The sequence below is a fragment of the Poecilia reticulata genome, linkage group LG9 (assembly GCF_000633615.1).
Source record: "Poecilia reticulata strain Guanapo linkage group LG9, Guppy_female_1.0+MT, whole genome shotgun sequence".
Taxonomy (NCBI): domain Eukaryota; kingdom Metazoa; phylum Chordata; class Actinopteri; order Cyprinodontiformes; family Poeciliidae; genus Poecilia; species Poecilia reticulata.
In genome coordinates, this window is record NC_024339.1 from 6,958,842 (window position 1) to 6,980,849 (window position 22,008).

General features: G+C 41.1%; 1 protein-coding gene across 3 annotated transcripts in view; it reads left to right on the forward strand.

Annotated features, from left to right (window-relative positions):
* galnt9 (polypeptide N-acetylgalactosaminyltransferase 9) overlaps positions 1 to 22,008 on the forward strand; it is a 1,026,805-nt gene that overhangs the window by 891,673 nt on the left and 113,124 nt on the right. The window contains exon 1 of one of the 3 annotated variants that reach the window (XM_008417601.2): positions 20,635 to 21,870. The exons of 1 other annotated variant lie outside the window; for it this stretch is intronic. In XM_008417601.2, the coding sequence (XP_008415823.1) occupies positions 21,630 to 21,870 (241 nt within the window). In that variant the 5' untranslated portion in view covers positions 20,635 to 21,629. Of the gene's footprint in view, positions 1 to 20,634; positions 21,871 to 22,008 lie in introns of those variants that run through there. One more of the 3 variants, XM_008417604.2, reaches the window with a different exon arrangement.

Consider the following 22,008-nt stretch of genomic DNA (forward strand, 5'->3'; position numbering starts at 1 on the left):
AATTGTGTAAAATTGTGAAATTTCCCACCAAAATTTTTGTGCAACTAAGATCTTAAAAATGAGAGACATGTTTGAGTTAAGCCTCTTCTTTATTTCTCCATGTAGAGTTTGATGTCTTCCATCTCTGGAAAATTGCTCAGGTGTTTTCAGACTGGATGACTGTAGCCTATGAACATCTAATTTCAAGGTTTCCTATTGATTTCAAATTGGATTTCTATCTGTGCTTTGGCTGGTTTAAATTGACTCATGAGTATGCAATTTGGTAGCCTCTAATAAATGTTTATCCAGGGTTGTGCTGTATTTAACTCCATCCACCTTCTGATCATTTCTGACCAGCTTTCTGGCTCTTGCAACATTTCTTTTAACTCTGTAGAAACTGTCTTAATTATTATTTTTATGTCATTTTAATTGAAAAGCTGAGGTCGCAGTGACAACAAAATACAAAATACAAAAAGATTAAAAAACATTTTTTGGGGTTTTGTTAATCGGACAACTCAAACGGTTTTAAGGGGACTCAAGGTGATGCTCAACACATGACAAATTGGTCCAGAACAATGAGAAAAAAAAATCTAAAATCTTTTACCTTTCTGCTCATTTCCCATCACTGCCTTGGCTATATTATGTCTGTCTACATAGCATAAAAAATACAGAAAAAGGGAGGTGACTTTGCAGAATTTCTGGTTAGGGACAGTATTATGTACAATTGACTTTTTGTTTTAGCTTTACATCATGTTATAATTTTATTCCCTCATCAGAAATCCTTTAATCTCCCATGGTGACCATTCAGCTGTGCAAGATGCCAGGTTGGACCTATCACCGCCCTTCAGAGTGGCCCTCTCCCTTCAGACTAGCCAGCATCAATTAGCAGCACCTGGTGTAATTGTGCATCTGTTGACCTCGTTATAGGAGCTACTTCTCAGTGAAACACTGGTAAAACGTTGTTAGAAGGTTATAGAGGAGCCATGTTGTGATGACTTCCTGAAGAGCGGAAGTCATCACCGGGACTGTGTCAGTTTCAAGGCGTCAAATTCCTTTTAAGTCATGTTTCATTATACTTAGCATTTTTTTTAACAACTGAAGTAAACGTAGTTACTTCATTGTGTTATAAAATGGCACTATGTCACTGGAAAATGCATACTCGCCCTTATATTAAAGTAGTACCTGTATTTCTTATTGGAACCTCAAAAAAAAAAAAAAAAAAAAGCAGAATGAACAAAATGTTGGATCAAGTCTGTATCCTGGTTCAGCCAGGAAGTGATAAAACTCAGATATTCTTGATTGTACCACCTGTGAGTCATTTGTCAAGATTTCAAAGGGTTTAGAGGCATTTTTTTTCTATCATTATTTGACTTTCTTTTGATGTTTCCCGGTGTGTGTGTGTGTGTTTTTTCCTTTTCTCTTTTTTTTTTGCATCACGTTGAAACTATTTTGCATCACTTTAGTTTTCGTGGATCTCTTTTTAGCTTTCTAATCCTTTCACCACTTGTAGATGTTTTTGAAGAAACAGCGGCTCCGTATCGCTTTCCGTACGCACGCAGAGAGGAGCTGATCAAGCAGAGATAAATCCCAATTTTTTTTGTGTTTTGTTGGTGGCGCGTTTGTATTGGTGGGAGGGCACCAAATTTGGCCAGTCACTTCACGGGTTGCCATCCTGCTGGTCCCACCTCTGCTTCTCCATAATGCCTAATGATACATATTTTAGATATTTCTATAAATATATGGGAACAATCAGTGTAAGATAAGGTGTTATTATTTCTGAAAGCGGTTATCTCCCCATGATACGCCTCCTACCTATTGAGCTGTGCGTCGCAATTAATCAAACTTTAATTGAGGAGAAACATTTGAAGGTAATTTAATTCCAACAAAGCCATTCAAGCTGAGATAAACGGAACATCTGCTGAAGGGAAAAATATCGCAAATTAAGAGGCATTTTTTCTGCTTTATTTACTGCTGCTGCTTTGAAAGCATTGTATTTGCTCACAGTGGTAATAGAAGACAATTACCCTCTATGCATCCTGCCTGCCTCCACAGAGAAGAAGCAGTGCAGGAGCAACGGTCCATCCCTCATGCCACGGAGGTTATCCGTTGTTTTCCGCATTTTCCTTTTTTGAACGTGCACAATGTGATAATGAGAGCAGAGGAAATGGGGGGAGGTGAAGAGCTGGATATACATAAAATATGGGCTGCGAGGCTAATGAATCCACTTGTCGTGTTTCCGCCGTGCATCACGCTGACTCATATTGCTTTATTATGGATGAGTAAGCATGTTGTGAATGTGTTTTGATGTTTTGTTTTTTTTTTTTCTTTGGCGTGCCCTGCGTGATGGACTGCGGCGCGGGTGTTATCGCCGCACCGTGCAGGGGAGGACTCGGAGGGGGAACAAGTCAAGGAAATGAAATTAGTGGAAAGCCATAAATATCTTGTAACATTGTTGATGGTGCCGCACGATTTTTTTTTCCTTTTTGGCCCAATGCTAAATGAATTCCCATAATGTCTGTGGTGAAATGAAAACCCTATTCAGTCAGGGATATTAAATCATTTATGCTCACAGTTTCTATTAAAGCCCGGTCTGGCCACTCAAGCAGGGAAGAGGCTTAATGGAAAGAGACAGTAAGGTTAGCAGTGAGGAGGAAAGGGAGCATACGGGTGGGGTGGGAGGAAAAAAAATCTTTAGAGATGTTTTTCAAATTAAATAAAATCCATTGAGTTTTATGAAAAATTTAAAACCATTAATGTGATTAAAACTGAAATTAGGTTAAGTTCTGTTTATGCTGTGCTCCGTGTGAGCACCTGTTTGTGTGCAGAGCTCTTTGCATGCACTGGAAATCAGCATGGGCCAGAACTTTTCTCTGTGCAGTGGAGAACTGGGCTGGAAAACACAAAGCGCAAGGTCTCAGACAAGACCAGGAAACACAAATTGGAAAAACAAAATAAAAATTATATTTTGTTAGTGAGTTGAACTGGACAAAAGAAAATGCACATCTGCACTGAAGGCACATCTGTCACATTTACAGAAATGTCTTCATTTTCATTATTTGAGACCTTCGCCACATGATGCAAGTGCAACAGAGCAAAGTCTCAGGGTGAGCTTTTTAATATGTTGTCACCTTACAGTCACAGACGTCTTTTGCATCCATCCCACTTTACTCTGATACCCCCAAATAATCCCAATGTCAGCATAAATGTGAATAATTCTGCAAAGGCCTCAGAGGTTTGTTTTACAACATCAGGGAGTCGGGAACATAGCAGATGGTTTTGAAGAAGTTTAAAGTAAGATTAGATGATCAAACAATGTCCTTACTTTGAACATCCCACTGATCATTTTATCACCTGAAAATGGAATTGCCACATTCCACGGTGGCATTTTTTTCCTCCTTCTTACTTCTTATTGTAAGAAACATTTAACTGAAGTCCTAAAAGGGGTGCGGGTTTCAATGTTTTTATCTTTTTTAATCTTTTTTTTTTAAAATCTCTTTCTCTTTCTCACTGTTTATTTAATGTCACATGCTGTTTTTATTTTAATTATGTAAAGCACTTTGAAATGCCTTGCTGCTGAAATGTGCCTTACAAATAAAATTTGATTGATTGATTAAAAAAATATTACCTGAACGGCAAAACTGCAAATTTACTAATAGATGACCGTCTACTCACAGACAAGGCAAAGTGACATTAATCACAAAGGAGACGAAGAAAGCCAGTGTTAGAATATAGCTCTAAGAAGACCAATTTATCCACAAGCAACGGCTAGCATCACAGCAAACCTTTAAAAAAATGATCTTATTGAATCAAATCAGATCAAAATGTAACTTTCTCCAGCAGGAACAGGGAAGTGATTGAAAGATAATGGGAGAATGGATGGAGCTATAGATGCAATAAAGGCAATCATGGATTTAAAAATATTATGTAATAATGGTTCTCTTGAATCAAGGATCAGAGTATGAACGGCCGCCACAATTTTCAGATATTTCAATCAGTCAATAAAGTTTATTTGTGTAGTATGTTTCAGCAACATGGCAGTTCAAAGTGCTTTACATCAGAAAGTAGAATAACAAGTCATAAAAACAACATACAGTCAACAACTGAGAAACCAGTGGCAAACGTTACATTTTGACGAGTGCCGTCATCAATACGCATCGAATATGTTGGCCAATGTTCCAATTTTACAAATTTTATTTGTAAAAAATTTTAAAAGTATGTCTGGTTTTTCCTATTTTTGCATATTGGCTTCATCCAACAGCCAGTCTAAGTTAGGTTTAAGGGCGTATTGATGGTTTTCTGTCTGGTTTGTTTCTGTGTCGCCTCGTGATGAACTGGTGATGTGTGTCCATGGCGTGTCGTTGCCTCTCGCCCAATGGCAACTCGAGATAGACAACTCTGGCCTTATCGACTCTATCAACTTCATAATTATGCATCACTTTTTGTTGGTCTATCGCATCAAATCCATATCAAGCATATTTAACTTTGTGGCTGGAAGGTGAAGAAAGAACAAAGGCAAGGCGCTGTACTGCACAAGTCGGCTGAGCAGAGTGTTTTCACCTCTTCATCTATTTTTCTTGCTGCTCTGTCGTTGCCTTCTGAATAGCCAAATTCCAGCATCACCTGCAGCATCAACTGACTGAAATCATTCTGTCTTTCTCTTTCATTTTTGTACTTTTTTTTCCTTCTCCAGAATTGCCAAAACTGTACATCTGTTAAAAAAAAAACAAAAAAAAACACACAGACGACACCTCCAGCACCTACCCCCCTCACGTTCTTTAGAGGAAGCCTGGAAAGACAGCTGTTGTCAGAGGATGGCAACCCACAACAAAAACATTTACTCTGGGAGAAAGCGGGGGAATAATTACTTGTGTGTCGCTGGAAATGAAACAGTTGAACAGATTAGAGCGCCTCCTCCAGCGCCCATTAATCAAACACACTGGAATTAACTTTCAATTGACTTTCCCACCCTTCCACGTAAAAAAAAAGATGCCATGCCTGAGAAATGGCATGAGCAGGCAATCTCTAGTTCAAACACAGTTTCTTGCGGTTGTTTTCGTTTATGCAAATGAGCTCCACATTTCTGCTTTTGTTATTGTCATTAGGGAGGATTTTTTTTAAGCTTATTGTTGACTTCCGACACATGAGACATGGCGTTCGACCCGACAACGAGGACTCACACTGTGTTTGAGCTAATATTCAGAAATGGATGTGTTCATGGCTAGCTAGTAGTGTAATTAGAGCTAAAAAGTAATGTTTAAGATGTGTTCTTTACAAAGAAAAAGAACCAGTGAAGCTAAATTAATAGGTAACAATTTTCATTATTTCCTGTCAGGATTTAAATTTTAATAGGTTGGATATTACTTATTCATGTGAGAGTCGGCTAGCTAATAGCTAACAAGCTAATAGCTAATCTCAGAGGATCAGAAAGAAGAGAACCGGAAGAGGGTTGATGCCGTTTTAAAAATCCCTCCAGTCTCAAAACTATCAGAGCGATTAATATGAATGCTTATTTATGAACCTTTTATTTGTTGTCACGTTTGTTTTGTGTGGTTATTTACCCAGAAACTGATGAGAAATGGAGGTAGGAGCAAGTGTGTTGGCAATTATGTAAAATACAACCTGAAAACAAAATATGTTAAACATTTTCAGTCAAAGTAACTGAGCAAAAGCAAAAATACTGTAGAGATTATTTTGTGGTTGACTACTCCTTAATATTTTAGTAGGAAGTCGCTCTGAATAGAAACGCTTTGCATGTTCCGTCCTCAGTGTGCCAGCCTGCGTGTTTCTAACCAGGAAGTATTTGGTCCAGCACTCTGTTCATTACACACGTGGGAACGGATAAAACCTCTTTTAAAAACTTTACCAATGCTGAACATTTGTGTACTATATGTCAGAGCTGCTGAACGAAAAGATCACTGGTATGAAAAGAAAAAATAATCAAAAATAATCTGTGAGTCCAGCTACTCATAACTTTAAACCAAACCCAACCAAGTGGTTTGCCCATTGACATTTGTTTCCTTGCCAGATATGCCTTGTATCCTTTTAACGCCACGATGCTTTTCGTTGTTCCCTATTGGAACAACGTCCTGGGTTGTGAGTTGTGTATTATGTTTTTACCAAACCAAAGTAACCTCAGGATAAATTCGGGGTAAAATCCAGTCAGTCACACGCTCGAAAACAGCAGACCCTCCCTCAGTCTGAAATAGCACGGGTTCTTCCCCTTCTTTTCCAAAAGAGCCAGTAGCCAACATCTGAGCCAATGCTCTAATTGCAGACTAACAGCAGCAGGTTCTTAGCCACTATTCAGTCTGCACAGACATTTACACACACACACGCACACACACAGGCCAACGTGCTTTCAGGTGCAAATTAGTGCCAGCACACAAATGCAAATTATATTAAAATTCGCTCTCTATAAAACTTTATTTCCCTCAGGTTGCCTGATAGCTGCAAAAGTGAATCGCCCCACGGAATACACACCAAGAAAAGGCTAAATATTTTATACAATGTAATTTTGTCTGTTTTATGCCTAATTATAATTCTTTTCAAATGCACAGTGTGCTTACTAATTTGGGGCGCTTCATAAAACCTACAGCAAAGGCTTACCCACACTCCTGTTCGCATACAAAAACAAAAAAAAAACCCTGCTGACAGTGTTTCCTTTACAAAAAAAAAAGACAAAGTCTTGCTGGCACTGGCAGCGGGGATCAAAGCGCTCAGATGGCCGGACTGGAATTTACTTTTGGTGCAGAATAACATGCTGGCCTTGTTAACTCAATGCTACTGCCTGAAAACCGGCGGCGTGGAATCCAATCCACAATCTGCTGTGGACAAAGACGCTTCCGTCCATCACTGCCAGAGAATACGAGGCGCTGCGGTGGGAATGAATGGGCTCCAGATATAACCGTTCTGCCATTTGCCTGGACATGAAAAAGAATTTTAAAAAAACTGGAGGGCCAGGAGCAAGACAACATCAAAGCCGCCTATCTCGCCCCTCCTGTTGAAGCTCCCTCGTGCATGATTGTAATTAAAGATAGAGATGAACACAAGCAGCATGTCTCCCAGAGAAAATAATTATGTGGCTCTGCCAGTGAAGAGGTTATGTGGGAGGTGTAGTGAGGAGGAGGAAGAGGAGGAAGGAGTGTGTGAAGCTGCACAGTAGTTAAGGTGTGTGAGAGAGAGCCACGGGGGGACTGCAGCGACTGAGGTCGAAGAGGTTGCACGGGATTGTGGGTCACCACTGTTCTCTGCTCAACAAAAGAAAACACACACACACAAATGGAAACACTCACAATCCCTGATGGCTGATTAGAAGGCAGAACAATGGGAAAAGATAGAGTAAAAGAGGTTATGGGTTACTCTTTGTCCAACATAGGGTCTTTTACCCTCCCTTCCCTTTTGAGACCCCACGCTTCAGGGAGAGGTAGGAGGAAACTAATATGCTCATGCTGCAGAAAATCAAGAACCCACGTATTTGAATCATCTAAGATTAGAACTGTCAATGTGGAGAAATCTTTGACGTCGCTCCAACATGACATAATATGCTGAGCTGATTCCATGTGCTTCCGGCTGGGATTTGCCATTGATATTTTTGCAGCGTAACAAGATTGTGAGTCATGACCAAGCATAATGAATGTGAGGCCAGAATCTGATGTGCGACAAGTGATCATTGATCCTCCTAGCCTGGGTCTGACCGTCGGTCAATTTTCCTAAAACAGATACAGGAATTTTTCATTGTCCCTGAGGGGGTTTTCACACCTGATCTTCCGGAAGATTCGGTCCAGCTGGTGCGGTTTGCTTTCACATTGCACTGTGTCAAACGAAACAAACCCTTTGACCACAAGTGAGAGGGTGAGCAGATTTTTCAAAGAATATTGAAGGAAACGACGTGAGAACCTCTGAAGAAGACATTGAGCGTGATTTCCTTCTTCACAAATGTAAAGAAAAATGGAGTAGTCATATTTTAGCTGTTGTAGGATTTCTATTTTGTCTTTGGTAAAAGACCACAAGCCATTTCTTCCTCTAGCAGCAGAGTTGCACGTTTGTTTTGGTTGTTCCTACCTGAAATGCTGTACAGTCCACTTCCTGTTTTTGGAGCGGTCTCTTGTATGCTTGAGTTCACTTCAGTCGAACCAAAACCTAGGTGGACCAGAGTTCAAACTTCCCCAAGCGAACCGGACTTTCTAGACAAACAAAATAGCTTGATTAAATTGAACTAAAAAAGGGCTGGTGTGAATGCAACTTGAATAACACAAAACTGTGTTTGACAATTAAAAGTCGAAAGGAATTTCATAAAGACATCAACAAACGTCCAAATTTGATTGAAAGGCTGACGGAGTTGATTAAATGGGTTAACTAAGACTGATGTACAAGCTCTTTGTCTTGGTCAAACAATATTTTTCTGGGCTAAATAAAGACAAACACTGAGCAATCTTTTATTGGCTTAAAATGTTTCCAAGGATCACCGGTGTTTGTAGGGAATAAGCTAAGCTTTTAATATTACAAGATGGAAAGAGACGCAAGACACAAAGCGTTTAACAATAAGCTTTCCCTTCATTTCAAATGTGAACCGTTCTGGATGTTCAATGTGAACTTCTGTGAAAACAATGCATAAGTAGTAAATAAACTTGGCTAAATACTAGCTAACCAATGCAACCCCACTTTAAAAAAACAAACATAAATTGATGGTGAGGTGGTGGGTGGTACAAGTACCAATTTATCATCTGCCAAGGGCTATATTAATTGGCGCCAGCTGTAAACGTGGATGTTAGATGACCCTAAATTACTGAGGTGAGCTATCTTCATACATAACATTATTATCTCTGAATGTACCTGAATGTAAATTTTGTTTTTCCAAACTTTTCAGTTTTTGTGTTCAGAAAGTTTAACGATCAATAATTATGTGGTGATAAAAGTCACTGTGGTCTGAAATGTTCACTTTTTTTCTTTTTTTTTTTTTTTTACATAAAACCATTTCTACTGTATTTTTGTGTTAACAAAATATTGTTAGGGGCTGCACAGTGGCGCAGTTGGTAGAGCTGTTGCCTTGCAGCAAGAAGGTTCTAGGTTCAATTCCCGGCCCCGGTCTTTCTGCATGTAGTTTGCATGTTCTCCCTGTGCATGCGTGGGTTTTCTCCGGGTACTCAGGCCTGAGGCTCCGGTACTCCGGCTTCCTCCCACAGTCCAAAAACATGACTGTTAGGTTAATTGGTCTGTCTAAATTGTCCCTAGGTGTGAGTGTGTGTGTGCATGGTTGTGTGTCCTGTGTGTCTCTGTGTTGCCCTGCGACAGACTGGCGACCTGTCCAGGGTGACCCCGCCACTCGCCCGGAACGTTAGCTGGAGATGGGCACCAGCAACCCTTCCGACCCCCACTGAGGGACAAGGGCATTAGAAAATGGATGGATGGATGAAATATTGTTAGCTAACTTATAGCAGGTGGCGTAATGAATGAGAAGAGTCAGAATCACTGTATCAATCGGCAGACTAATTGTTTTTGCAAGCAGCCAGATGTCTTATTGCTTTTCAAATGATCACTTCTAAAAAAAATGATCATCGCTTTGCATCAAAATGGTCTCAAATGGAAGAAAATACCAGATAAGCACACTGAATAATTTACTTTTTGGATAATCAGTAACATCAGTGTGAGATTTTAAATTCGTGACATTCTGTCAAACGCTTCACCAGCAAGTGCAATTAAGGAAAATTTGCGAGCAAAACAAATCTTTCCCGACACTCTGAGGAAAAATAAACCTGCTGGAACTAAACAAGACAAGACTAGTTAAAAGAGGTAAAGGGAAAAAAATAGATTCTAAAAATTGTTAAAAGTAAAACAAATTATAAAACAAAAATTAAGTTTATGAAAAAAAGAAAAAAGCTTGAAAGCTTTTTCTTGTAATTATATCTTCTCTTGTATGCACCCAATTCACACCAAGTAGAATCAGCGCTTTAAAAAAAAAAAAAGAAATAAAACAAACACAAAATGTTACCTGATTGCCTTTGGACACACCAAGCCTCTGAAGCATCAGCCCATCCATGGGGAACGAGTGGGAGAGAGTGACGGAGGGAAACTTTAGAGGAAGCTCTGAGCTGAATTCCAAAAGGTTAACCCTTCCAATTTTCTGTAGATGGAGACAGAATCTTTTAAATCAGCACAGGACAAACGCACATAAGCTGCCGGACCAAAAGCAACTTGACAGGACAAAAGGGAAGGCTGATGGTGGAAGGAGGAGGCAGCTGCGCTACTCTCTTTCTCTGCTCTATCAGTCATTCTGGGGCTTTAGAAGTTAAAAGGTTTGCACTGCTGCTGTGGTCGGTGAAAAATGTTCAAGGTGGGGCGAGGTCACATGGACACACTCACACTTAAGAGGCAATACGTGACCAAACAAGGTGAAAAAAAAACAAATAAAAAAATACATACTACATGCAGAAAATGTTAAACGTCTTGCCAGTGGATGTGTGATGCTCCTACAAAACCAAAACATTGAAGGTAACACGGCAGAATAATTCGGATGTCCCAATCAGAGTCACTTAAGAAAAAGCCATTACGCTCAGTCTGATGATAATAAAGTTTCTAAAATCAACCTCATGTACATGCTTTAAAAACTCAGTGCCTTTACAGCGCAGTAAAATAAAATGCTATGTTTAATCAGAATTACAACTCGCTCTCCAGTGATTCTTTGGCTGCAGCAGTCTCTCCTAATCTTCCTTTTCTTTATAGTTTATCCCCAGATGGAGTTTCTGCAAGTCATCCTCAATATGCTGCTCCAACAAGAAAGCTACTTTTAAAGTTTGGACCGCAAGCCACCTGAAATGTGTAATGAACTGAGACAACTTAGAAATGCTTCAATTTTTAAATGAATCAGCAGTATTGTGCAAGAGAACAAGTTTAGTAAAAATAGCAAAGTTCCAATAACAAAACTATAGTCATAGTTTAATATAGTCCATTAAAGGTGAACTCCTGATCTGACTCACTGTTAGATTTTTCTACTGATCCAAGAACTGTTTCACTTTTCCACAAATTCACTGTGACGAGATTTTTCCACTTAGTACGGGAACTACAACTGGTAAACACCTTCACATAATATCTAAACTACTCCAGTAAACAGCTTTGGCTGCATTTCTTTGTATTAAATGAATAAACCGAAATGTTGAGCTGATCTTGCTTCTGCACGCGCTTCACGACGGTAGCAGAATTCTTTTGTCAGTCCATCAATAACCGTTTTTCTGACTATGATACCCCCCATTGTTTCAGCCTGCAGCTGAGGGGATGTTTACATGTTATGAAATATAAATCAGTCTGCAAACAAGTTGGCGGTGTCAGCACGGCAATAGATTTTGTTTGAAAAACAGTCCGCGGCTGCTGCACTCTGGGACTTAAAACAATCATCTCTCCGACCTAATGACTGGGTAATATGGACGGGCCATTTATCTTTGATTAGTTTTTTTTTGAGGCAGGAATTCATTCCCCCGACTCCCTGTTTCATTATTCTTTCTAATTACCTGCACCGATTTGCCCATCTAGCACTGCTACGCTGGCATGACATAATTGCTTCTGCTATAAATCAGGAAGCATTTGCCGTCATCTCGAGAGCTCCAGCTCTAATACAGCGAATTTTCTGAGAGTCCAGGCTCGTGTACATATTGAAAAATCAAGTCATTAATCCTGACATTTTGATATTTGATGTTATTAGTTTCCAGCTGAGATCGTGTGTGTGTGTGTGTTATTCTTGCAGTGCGATCGCTGTTCACTTGCTAACATACAAAGACAATGAATGCTTCTATTCTCTCTGAGTCTCTCAGTCATTTAAAGGGTCAACAATCACCTTGGCATACTTTGAGTTAAAAAAAAAACAACTATGCACACTTTGTTGGGTTTTCACTGGAGAATACAACAAGCAGCAAAGCACTTTAAAACTTTGCTGGTTGTTGTATTGTGCTTGGCAAAAGCTATTAGTTCCCTTGAATCTTCCACAATTTTGTTACTAAAGCAGCCTTCGACGTATTTTATTGAGCTTTTTGTGTCTGTGTAAACTCCTAAAGTTATGCATTTATATTCAACACCTTTTCATTCTGATGCAGCGTGAAAAACTGTTGCAATCAGTTGTGTTCACGGGGCCTTTGTGTGCAATTTCACTTCAGAATAAATGCACTTTATTTTTGCCAATGCTTTCAGATGTTTGTTATAGAACATTAGACAACAGATAACTTGAGGTGGACAGTGGAGCAGACAGGTCAGCAATACAGTTTGTATTAGTTTAAAGTGAGGTCAGGTTAAAAACTACAAAGAAACTCACATCTACTAGCAACTTTTAATGGAGAACAACACAATTCTGGCTATCGTGGAAATCATGGATATATACATATATAATTTCAGTATTCAGTTTTAGCTTTATAAAAGCCCGATATAGTTCCAGTTAGTTATAGTTTCTTCGCCCCCATTAATTATAGTTTTTATTTATTTCAGTTAACAAAAAATCTTAGCTCACTTTCAGTTTTCGTCATCTCGTTTGAGTTAAGTATAATACTCTTGCTGGATACAAATGCACGCTGTGCTGTTACGGCTTTTGCAATTATTATTATTTAAAGACATGGAAACCATGTGAGCTCTACCTCCCACCTTGCTACTTTGTATATGTGGGAAGCTACAATTTAATCTGAAAGAATGAAACAAAGATTCGAGGTGCATGGATACTTCAGTGAGGTACGGTATCTTAGATACAGCCGGACTCCTCTGCACAGGTTGAAAGAGCGCACCATGTGTTAATGAGGCCCTGGCTTTAATAAACACACTGCTGCCATCTGGAGCGTTGGCTCATCTCCGCTGTGCAAAAAATTAAAAAGTAAAAAAATAAAATAAACTCACACCCCTGAAAACGCTGGAATACGCTCGCCTGCAGCCCGCAGCCACACATTCCTTTCCTCGGGGTTATCATTCTAATTTAGTTAAGGCATTAGGCAAATCAACATCTCCCACAGCAGCACAGCAGTGGGGAGAAGTAGCTGGAGGTGGAATGTGAATGAGCTAAGTTAAGGCAGACAGAACTGGGGCTTCGCTGTTAGCCTCAGGGTCAAAGTGATAATGCATGAACTTAGCCGTGGCAGCCAGGCGGGCAGCACTGCATTAGCGGCCAACAAGTGTCCTGGTGTGGCCCGCTCTCCACCGACACGGAGACGGCAGGGTCTGCTCCGTGTCGGCCGACCGAGAAGAAAACAAGCGTTGTTTGCTGCATTAAATCAGAACCCGTGTTCCTGCCGCATCACGCTTGTCTCACTTGTTTTCCTCGTTTTTTTGCAGTGACCTTGGTGCAGTTTGTGGTGAATGAGATTGTTTTGCAGAAGCATTATGCTTATTAGGCACTCGGAATACAAACGGAGGACATTTTTTCTCCCTCTTTGGGAAATACAATTTGTATTTTTAACAACCTTTTGTGTACTGTGAGACTTGCATAATTTATCCCGTTTTTGTTTGTTTGTTTGTTTGTTTTTTTTCCTTTTTCCCTCAGATCTAAGTATTGCTACCCAGCTTCCATCACCTTACAGCAACGACTGAGAAATATGAATGCAAAAGGCAGTTTTGACTCTCAGTTGACTGTTTCTGGTGTTCAAAGGATCACGCAGGAGTGGGAAAAGGACGAAAATCATGGAGGCATAAACACGACCGTCAGGGGCTAAAACCCTTAAGCATCAAGATTTCACTGAGAAAAGGCAGACATCTGAATGTTTTTATGAACATATGAAAGGATCAGGATCTCTTGACTGAGCAGATTTATGGATCTGTAATGGACACTGGTGTACTCGTTAAGAGTTGGCTAGACATGTATTTTTAACTTTAAAACAGACAGAAAATCATTTAAACACTTTTTTAAAGTATGGCAAAGAACTTAACATATCTATAAACAATGACATCAGTTCATTTCTTTTGGTAGCTATGTATTTTAGATATATAACCGCATAATATAATAAAAAAGCTTCTTTTTTTCTGTATGCTTCTGCTTTCAACATATTTTAAATTTTTTGTTCAGTCTTCATTGGGCCATATTGTGAAATATTAAATTACAGTAAGATCCTGTGTCATAATCTGAGGTTGTGTTGGGTTTTTCGTAGCCCGGTCATTGTCTTCCTATGCCATTCAGCTCGATTCTAATCTCCCTTCACTGGGCTTTCTCCCATTGACTTGGATTTGTCCGGTAGAATTTCCATCAGGCCAATCAACAATCAACTGTTTTAGAATTGTAGTCAAAAACAACGACGGCGGAGGAAATGAATGAAGCCACGTGGTCTGTGTTGACCACGCTTCCAAACATTGGATTAACATGAATTTACACATGTCACAAATAACAGTTAGTGATTGGGGTGCACCGGTCACGCAGGGTCAGAGCACATAAGCCAAGAGAGGCGGCTTCGGTCCTCGACATGGGAGTCACGAGTTTGATTCCTGTGCCGTTGACCGTTGTCACATTTCTTCCCCCTCTCTCACAGACCACTTTTCTGTCAATTCCCTGTTGAATAAACGCCAAAAGAGCCAAAAAAAAAAAAATTCAAATCCTTAAAAACTGAAAGCCCAGAGCCTTTGTACAAAGCCAAACATAGAAAAAGTGGCTGGTTTTTACCAGACTAGATTTTCTGTTTGTACTTTTATTCATGCTCACTCTATTATTATTAGCTTATTTATTATTAGTTTGCATTGTTGTGTTCAGGTTAGCTGATTCTTGCTCTTCCTTAGATCAGTTTTTTTTTTATTTCGTTATTGTTTATTTTCTTCTCAGCTCCTTTCATGTTCATTAGTCTCCTTCCCTCAAAGTGCCTCCCTTGTTTTTGTCAAGTAATCACGCTCCCATCATCTGGCTCCCCATTTTCTGTCACACGCTGCCGGATTCTCCTGTTTGTTCCTGGGTTCCCTGCCTGTTACTTGGTTACTTGTCCTCCTCACCATTTTGCATGTATTTTCGTTAAAAAGACTTTAACTATTATCATGTGAAATAAGGTGGCCCAAATTGCATCTATTTACCACTTTGTGCCTTAATTTAATCTTCCACAACGCTTTATTGTAACATTGCAGTTGTAACTTTGCCTCACATGCTATCCTGGGTTTGTTTGTGGTAGCATTACGTCACGCATCGCATCCGCTGTAAATAAAGCTACAGCACTTCCTGTTTATGTTGGTTTATGATTGATTTCATCACCAGGTACAACCAAATGGAGGGTTTTCTTTCCTTTTGTAAACTTTGTTTATTCTCTTTAACGCAGCCTTTTGAGTTGTACTGTTATTTAGTGGTTGTTTTGCAGGCCATTTTGTTGTGTAGATGAGTTTGTGAGTTAGAGTAATCTTAATTCTGTTTGTGTGTGTGTGCGTGCGCGCGCGCGCGCGAGTGTGTGTGTAAAACCAGTAATATTCTGGTGTTTAAGGTGGCAGAAAACCAATATGACTCCATTCTAGTAGATGGCGGTAATGTACATCGAAACATTGCTTTGCAACCGTCATAAAAAAAAAAGAAGAAAAAGAAAACCACGACGTCGGAAAATAAAAACCACCTGGAAGAACTTGAACTGTCTGCTGACGCTGTTGACTTATCACAGTCCTTGACTCTTCACATCATGGCTCAAACAGTGTCTGCATCCGAGTCCAACACCAACCATCGCATCTCGTGACGTCCCGCTGATGGATAGTATTTACTGAAGTCAAGGTGAGTATGAATTGATGCGTGGTTAGTGCGAAATGGCAGGTGTTTATTAAATGCATATCGTGAGAAGCAAATTTACCTGTAGCCATAGGAAGGCCATGTCCTTTCTCGGTCACCTGTTTTCTTACTCTGGATTGTTTGACTTGCTAAAGAACATCCTCAGAGAACACCATAAACATCTTGACTGCTCAAAACTCATCATTGTTCTGCTGATTCTCAGACTCCAGCATTGAAATATAGTAACTCAACAGCAACTCTCCAGTGCCTAGATTGCTTTTGAACCTATTCAATGAACATCAGCCTTTCCGATACAACTATCCACAGCTGAAGATCAGTCTTTTCTTTTGTGTTGTGTTTGTGCAGTTTAGACGGATGTGTTTAGTTTGTGTGTGTGTTAAATATGGTGATTGACCCGTGTTAATTGAGTCACAGCTCTTAATCTGTGTTTATTTATATAGTGTCACATCACATCATCTCAAGGCACGTCACAAAAAATGTCGAATCAATCCAGTCATATGTGCATTCCAATAGATCCTAGGCATCAAACAGTGAAGTCAAGTTGAATTTATTCTTCAAATTGGTCACGTTTTCTGGAGGAGCACTTAGTTTTGTTGACTTTGCAGCAGTCCCTTATACTGATCATGCACGTAGTGACTGGGAGAAGAAAAACTCCTGTGCAACAGGAAGAAACCTGCAGCGGAACCAGAACGTGGGTCAGTGTGAATGGTGATCTCCTATGGCTGCCTCAGGGTTTGAGAAGACGAGGCATACACACAGGAAGAAGCAGAAGTACTAAACCAAGAGTGCTTTCTACGTCAGAGAAATGTTGGAGTAGTTGAAGGCAGCAGTAGCTCCTTCAGCGACTTCATCCAGGAGAGAAACTCAACTTAACAGATAAGTCCAGAGCTGGTTTTAAAGGCCAGATGATGGAAGCGAACACATACAGTTCGTCGCAACAAAAGCCCAGCCAAAAGCTTTGTGTAGAAGAGAGACGAGGTTAAACACTGAAGTACAGGGCCAAGTGGATCTTCTGTAGAATGAGAATGCTAAATTGCTGGCAGCAATCGCTCAGCTGATGGCGCCCTCCAGGAGGGTGTCACTGCTAAAGAGAGCATCAAACCAGGTGCAGCTTCTATGGAGAATAATCATTTAAAAAAATTATATGAGGTTAAACATTGAAATGCAAAACTGGAAAGACGAAGGAGAATGTAAGGGAGCAAGGAGAAGTGGTCACTTTGTCCTCTGGCAGCATAATTGCAGAGGCAATTCAGTAAAATGTAAAGCACTCCAACTATAGGCTTTATCGAAAAGGAAAGTTTTCTCCCTCGTCTGAACACAGACGGTGTCTGTCTGATGGACTTCAAGAGAGGAGGAAGCTCTGCTCTGACTCCTGTTCTACTTTGAGAAATTCTAGCAACCAGCAAACACCTTGAACCCGAGGTTGTACCAACGGTTTAATTAGATACACACTGTCGACCACTGGGGCGATTGTAGACCTCCTGGTTTTCACGTTGGAAAATCCAACTTCTAAGCACAGATTATGCACTGTTACATCCTGTTGTTTCTGCCTCCCAATTCCATCTGGCCTCAATCCCAAACAACCGGGGCTGTTAGTCATGCATAATTTTCCTCTGCAGAGTATATGTCTCTAGGTTTGTGCCAGACCTTTGTACTTCTGCTGATGGCCTGTCTCGCCACTTGTGTTTGGTGTTGATTTCCTGTCCCTGGGTAGCATGAGGTATGAGCCTAGCTTTCGCACGGATTCTCTTCGGTCGGTTGCTCTAAATGAATCTGACAATCGATGCTTGTTTTGTGCATAAACAAGGTGACGCTTTTTAACAAGCTTTAAAAAATTAATACGCTCGCTTTGCAGAACACGCATACTTCCTGGTTGGTGTCAGTTTCTTGTATAAGAGTAGAATACGCATTGCAGTTTTCCCGCACGCATCATGCAAAGGAAATATCAGCAGAGTGACTGGTTGTAAATTCCTGTACCGCACAGGTCAGTAGAGATGGTTGTTTACCTTAAGACCTGCACATCTGTACATCAAAGCTGGGTTATGTAACTTTTGTTCAAATATATATATATATTTTTTACATATTTGTTAAAACTGTCACCATTTGTGAAAAAAATCAAGCTCCTCCTGGTGCTACTATTGACATCTGAAGAAATCCAGTGCTCCCAGTCAAAAACAACCAGTCAGAGACGGGAGGAGGGTCTTAGCGCTGTGCATCAAAATTGTGCACGCGCAGCTTAATGGAACAACTTACCTTTCTAAGAAAAGTGCTATCCACTATCATCAGTGGCCATGCTGGCATTACTGAGCATTCAAGACAGGCTCTGTTGACAGGGAGAAGCTGTAGCATAGCAGAAATCGAGGGGGAGGCTGTCAGCTTGTACATGAGCATGATTGACAGCGCTAAGGCCCTCCTCCTGGCTCCAATTGGATGACTCTAACCAAGCTGTGTATTTCTCTAGTCAGGACTTTTTTTTCCCCCTGTCTCATACTTTACTGTCAGGACAGTTTTACAAAAAAATTTTTGTTTTTAAACATATATTTTTTTAAAGTTACATACCACAGCTTTAACTTGGGTGTTTGGCGGCAGAAAAAACAAACAAAATGACCATGACCTACCCTGGCAAAAACTTTCAATTAAGCTCACAACCCAGCATTAAGTGCAGCAGCATTAATAAAGTTTTGTTGGGCATTTACCTTGTTCCATGCCTTCCCAAAAAACCAAGGAATTGACTGAATAACGGAACAAATTTTGCTTCGTCCCCATATTTGCAGCTTTCTATTAATTTCTTTTTTCCGTGTTCTTTTTTAAATGCCGTCGTTGCGCTGTGTGAGAAGCTCTTTTGAAATCACGCTACAGAAACAATTGTGACCGTCTGCGTTCAGAATGAGCAAACAACTCCCAGCATGTTCTGTGAACACAGACAGATGACCGGGCGGATCGTTTCTGGCGCTCGCAAGAGGGCCACATCCACATATTTCTGTCTGGTCTGTGTCCTCCCACTCAATATGTCCAAGTGGGCAACACCGCAGAGTGGGACGGCTGAAAGTGCGGCAAGCCACTGACCCAGGTTAATGTGATTAAAACGCTCTTCGGTGCCAGCGTCGGCAGTCGCAGAGGCACGCCGGGTGCTGAATGCTGAAAACAGAGCAGAAATCCTCAGAGAGTCTTACAAAGCAGCGTTGGGTGGGGAGGGGCGGTGTGTGTCCCTGTTGTGTGTGTGTGTGTGTCTGTCTGTAGCTGCTGTATAAGCAGCTGTGCTGAGGCCAGATCTGAGGCTGCAGAGGAAGCTGTAACTGTGATTTCCCCACAGTCTGTTTCTGCAAACCCTGAATAAAATTCAGCACCTTTTTGTTAAATAAAAAAAAAAAAAAAAGGTGCTGCAGAAATTCTAATTATAGACTCTGCATATACAAAACAGATGATTTTGAATATGCTAGTGGAAGACAAAGCTGGAAATCACCATTTCTGGCCCGGAAGTTAAGGTGATCTGTTACAGGAAGAAAGCGACAGAGCCATCACACAAAGGTGAAAAGGACATTCACTGATTGTTTTCTTTTTTTTTGTATTTTATTCCCCAAAATGCATATTGGATGTCAGAGGCTTTTTGAAACCAGCATTAGCACCTCTGGCTGCAGGTCCCTGTGATGATGCTGAGTAAAACCGTTTGGTTTGTCTCATCTCATCTCATCTCATCTCATCTCAAAGATCATCAAGGATACTACAGTCCTCTATTCACACAAACCACGGTTTAAACTTCTCCTTACCGTCTGATCGCAAAGCTCAAAACGAGCCACGGAGGACACTGCGCCTGTCCTTTGCCAGTGCCAAGGCGTCATAGTACACAGGCAGCATCTTTGTGCAGGATCTGTTACCGCCATAATTAGCTGGTTGTTACAGAGGGACGTCCTTAAAAGCCACGGGGTGCCTCTATGAAACGGATGTGTTTTAATAATTAGGTTTTACTTTCTGCAGGAATCTGCCAGCACTGCTGAATAAATAAAAAACCTGGTCAAACTTTTAAAAAAGTTATGTAGCAACCACAAACTTTGTATTTTTACATGAATTTTATGGAAAATGTTGGTTTGGGAAATCTTAAATGTTGTACACATATGCATCCAGCCCCTTACTCTCATACCCATAAATAAATTCAGAATAGAATAGAAGATAATAGAAATATCAATTCTTTATTGTCTCACGCCGGGGAAAATAAAGTGTTACGGCAGCACCAAGGTGTGTTGGTTCACATAAAACATCAAAAAGTGTTTTATATACGTATTTAATAAAATAAAACATGTTTTACAGTAATGATAATATACATGCACAAGATTATGACATGGATTGTAACCCCTGGAGAATTGGCCCATCAGGCGAGGCTTGAAAACTGATTGTTAGTGGACTTCATGCCAATCCAGTTGTGCAAAAACTGATGGTACCCAAAAGGACTTGCAGGTTTTTTTTTTGTTTTTTTTTTTGCCATTGAAAGTGATTTTTTTTTCAAAGTGTTGACTCAAGGGGTTGAATATCAATGCGTACCTCACTTTTCAGATCTTGTCTCTAAAATGTATAATTTAGAACAAGAAGTTTTGGGGATGGAATGTGACAAAATTGGACGGGGATGGGGGGAAAAAAAGTTGATTTTTCCTTCTGCTCTTTCACAGGAGATGGCATCGTATTAGTTTGAAATATGCGATATTTAGATGAGAGTCGCTCTAACTAATGCGTGCAATGGCGGTTGCATAATGGTCAGATTTAAGTCGCAGTGTACGGAAAGCGTTCTAACCTCACATCACGGATCAGCTCGCATCTTCACGCACATTTTCACAGTTCACTAAGTGGGAGAGGGCTGCTCTGCCGAGTGGAAGCGCTTGTTTTCCGTTTCTTTCTCTCTCGTTTTCCCCTCCTCGAGAGTGCGTGTGTGTGTGTGCGCGCGCGCTCTTCTCCTCCAGTCAGCCCAACACGGTTACTGAATATTCATGATAGTGGCTCTAAACGTCAGGACGCAGCGGCGGCTCTTCCTCCCTGTCAGAGAGAGGCTGGGAGAGAGGAGAGGAGAGGAGAGGAGAGGAGGGACAGCATGCCACATCGCTCGGCTGCATTTCTCCCACCGACGCTGAGCGACGGCTTGCGGTTAAGCGCAAATCTGCCCTCAACCCGTCTCCAGGCTGCAGCGGCAGCTCGGCGAGGCTCGGCGCTGCGATGAACTGGCGGGAGGAGGGGAGAAGCAGCAAAGCAAGGGAGAGATAGAGAAACGCCGCCTTCTTCTCTTCTCTTATTTATTTATTTATCTTTACAAAAGCGAGCTCGTATTTACTGGACGCACCTTGGGTTCGTATCTTGAGAGCGGGAGAGGTGGGGAGGGGGGCGGGGAAATCGAGCGACCGCCGAAAAGGAAAAACAGTGACGGCGAGGAAATGCTTCGGGACAAGCGGCCATAAGCAGAGGGAAAGAGAGAGAGGGAGAGTTACCTGCACGATGGAGGAGACACGTCGGGGTTAAACGGAGCTGGCGACTTCCCACGTTGCGGGGGAAGAGATGTTTTGCAACTGTCGTCCGCTGTTTGGAGGGGATATGCCTCCCCTGGCTTCAGTATTCGCTTGTATGGCGTAGTGTTTGGGGGAGCTGAGCACGTAAAGCTGTCCCTGTTGAAGCCCGTTAACATAATAACAATAATAAGCGTCGTACTCCGGCTTGATCAACCATTTCTTTCTTTTCCCTTTCTTTCTTTTCTTTTTTTCTTTTTTTCTTTTTTTTTTTTTACCTCCGTTCTTGAACTCCGAGCGCAGCCTCCTGAGCTGTCCGTGGTGCTGAATGAACCAGCCGGCACCGAAGCCTCCGCCACGCCGGGACAACCGCCGGGCTTGACTGAGTCGGAAAGACCAGTGTTCCCGCCCTCCCCCCTTCACTTGTTTTTTTTTTTTTTGTTTTGTTTGTTTGTTGTTTTTTTTTCATGGCTGTGGCACGCAAAATCAAAACTTTGCTGACCGTCAATATCCTGGTGTTCGTGGGGATCATCCTGTTCTCGGTGTACTGCAGGATCCAGGACCGATCCGAGGAGCTCATCCAGCTGGGGCGCCTCTCCGACCAGAGGCTGAGAGCCAGGAATGGCAAAGTTTCCAACTTGGTGGACAGACAGTCTATTCTTCAGCGGCTGGAGAGGCTGGAGGATGTGGTCTACAACCAGCTAAACGGTAGGACGTGGCTTTAAAAAGCGGGCAAGTGTTTTAACTTGAGATGGGTGAAATGACTAAACATGAATAAGAGGGACAGTCGTGAAAAAACTAGGATATCACGTTTCTTCTTTTTATTAAGAAACGTTCACATATTGA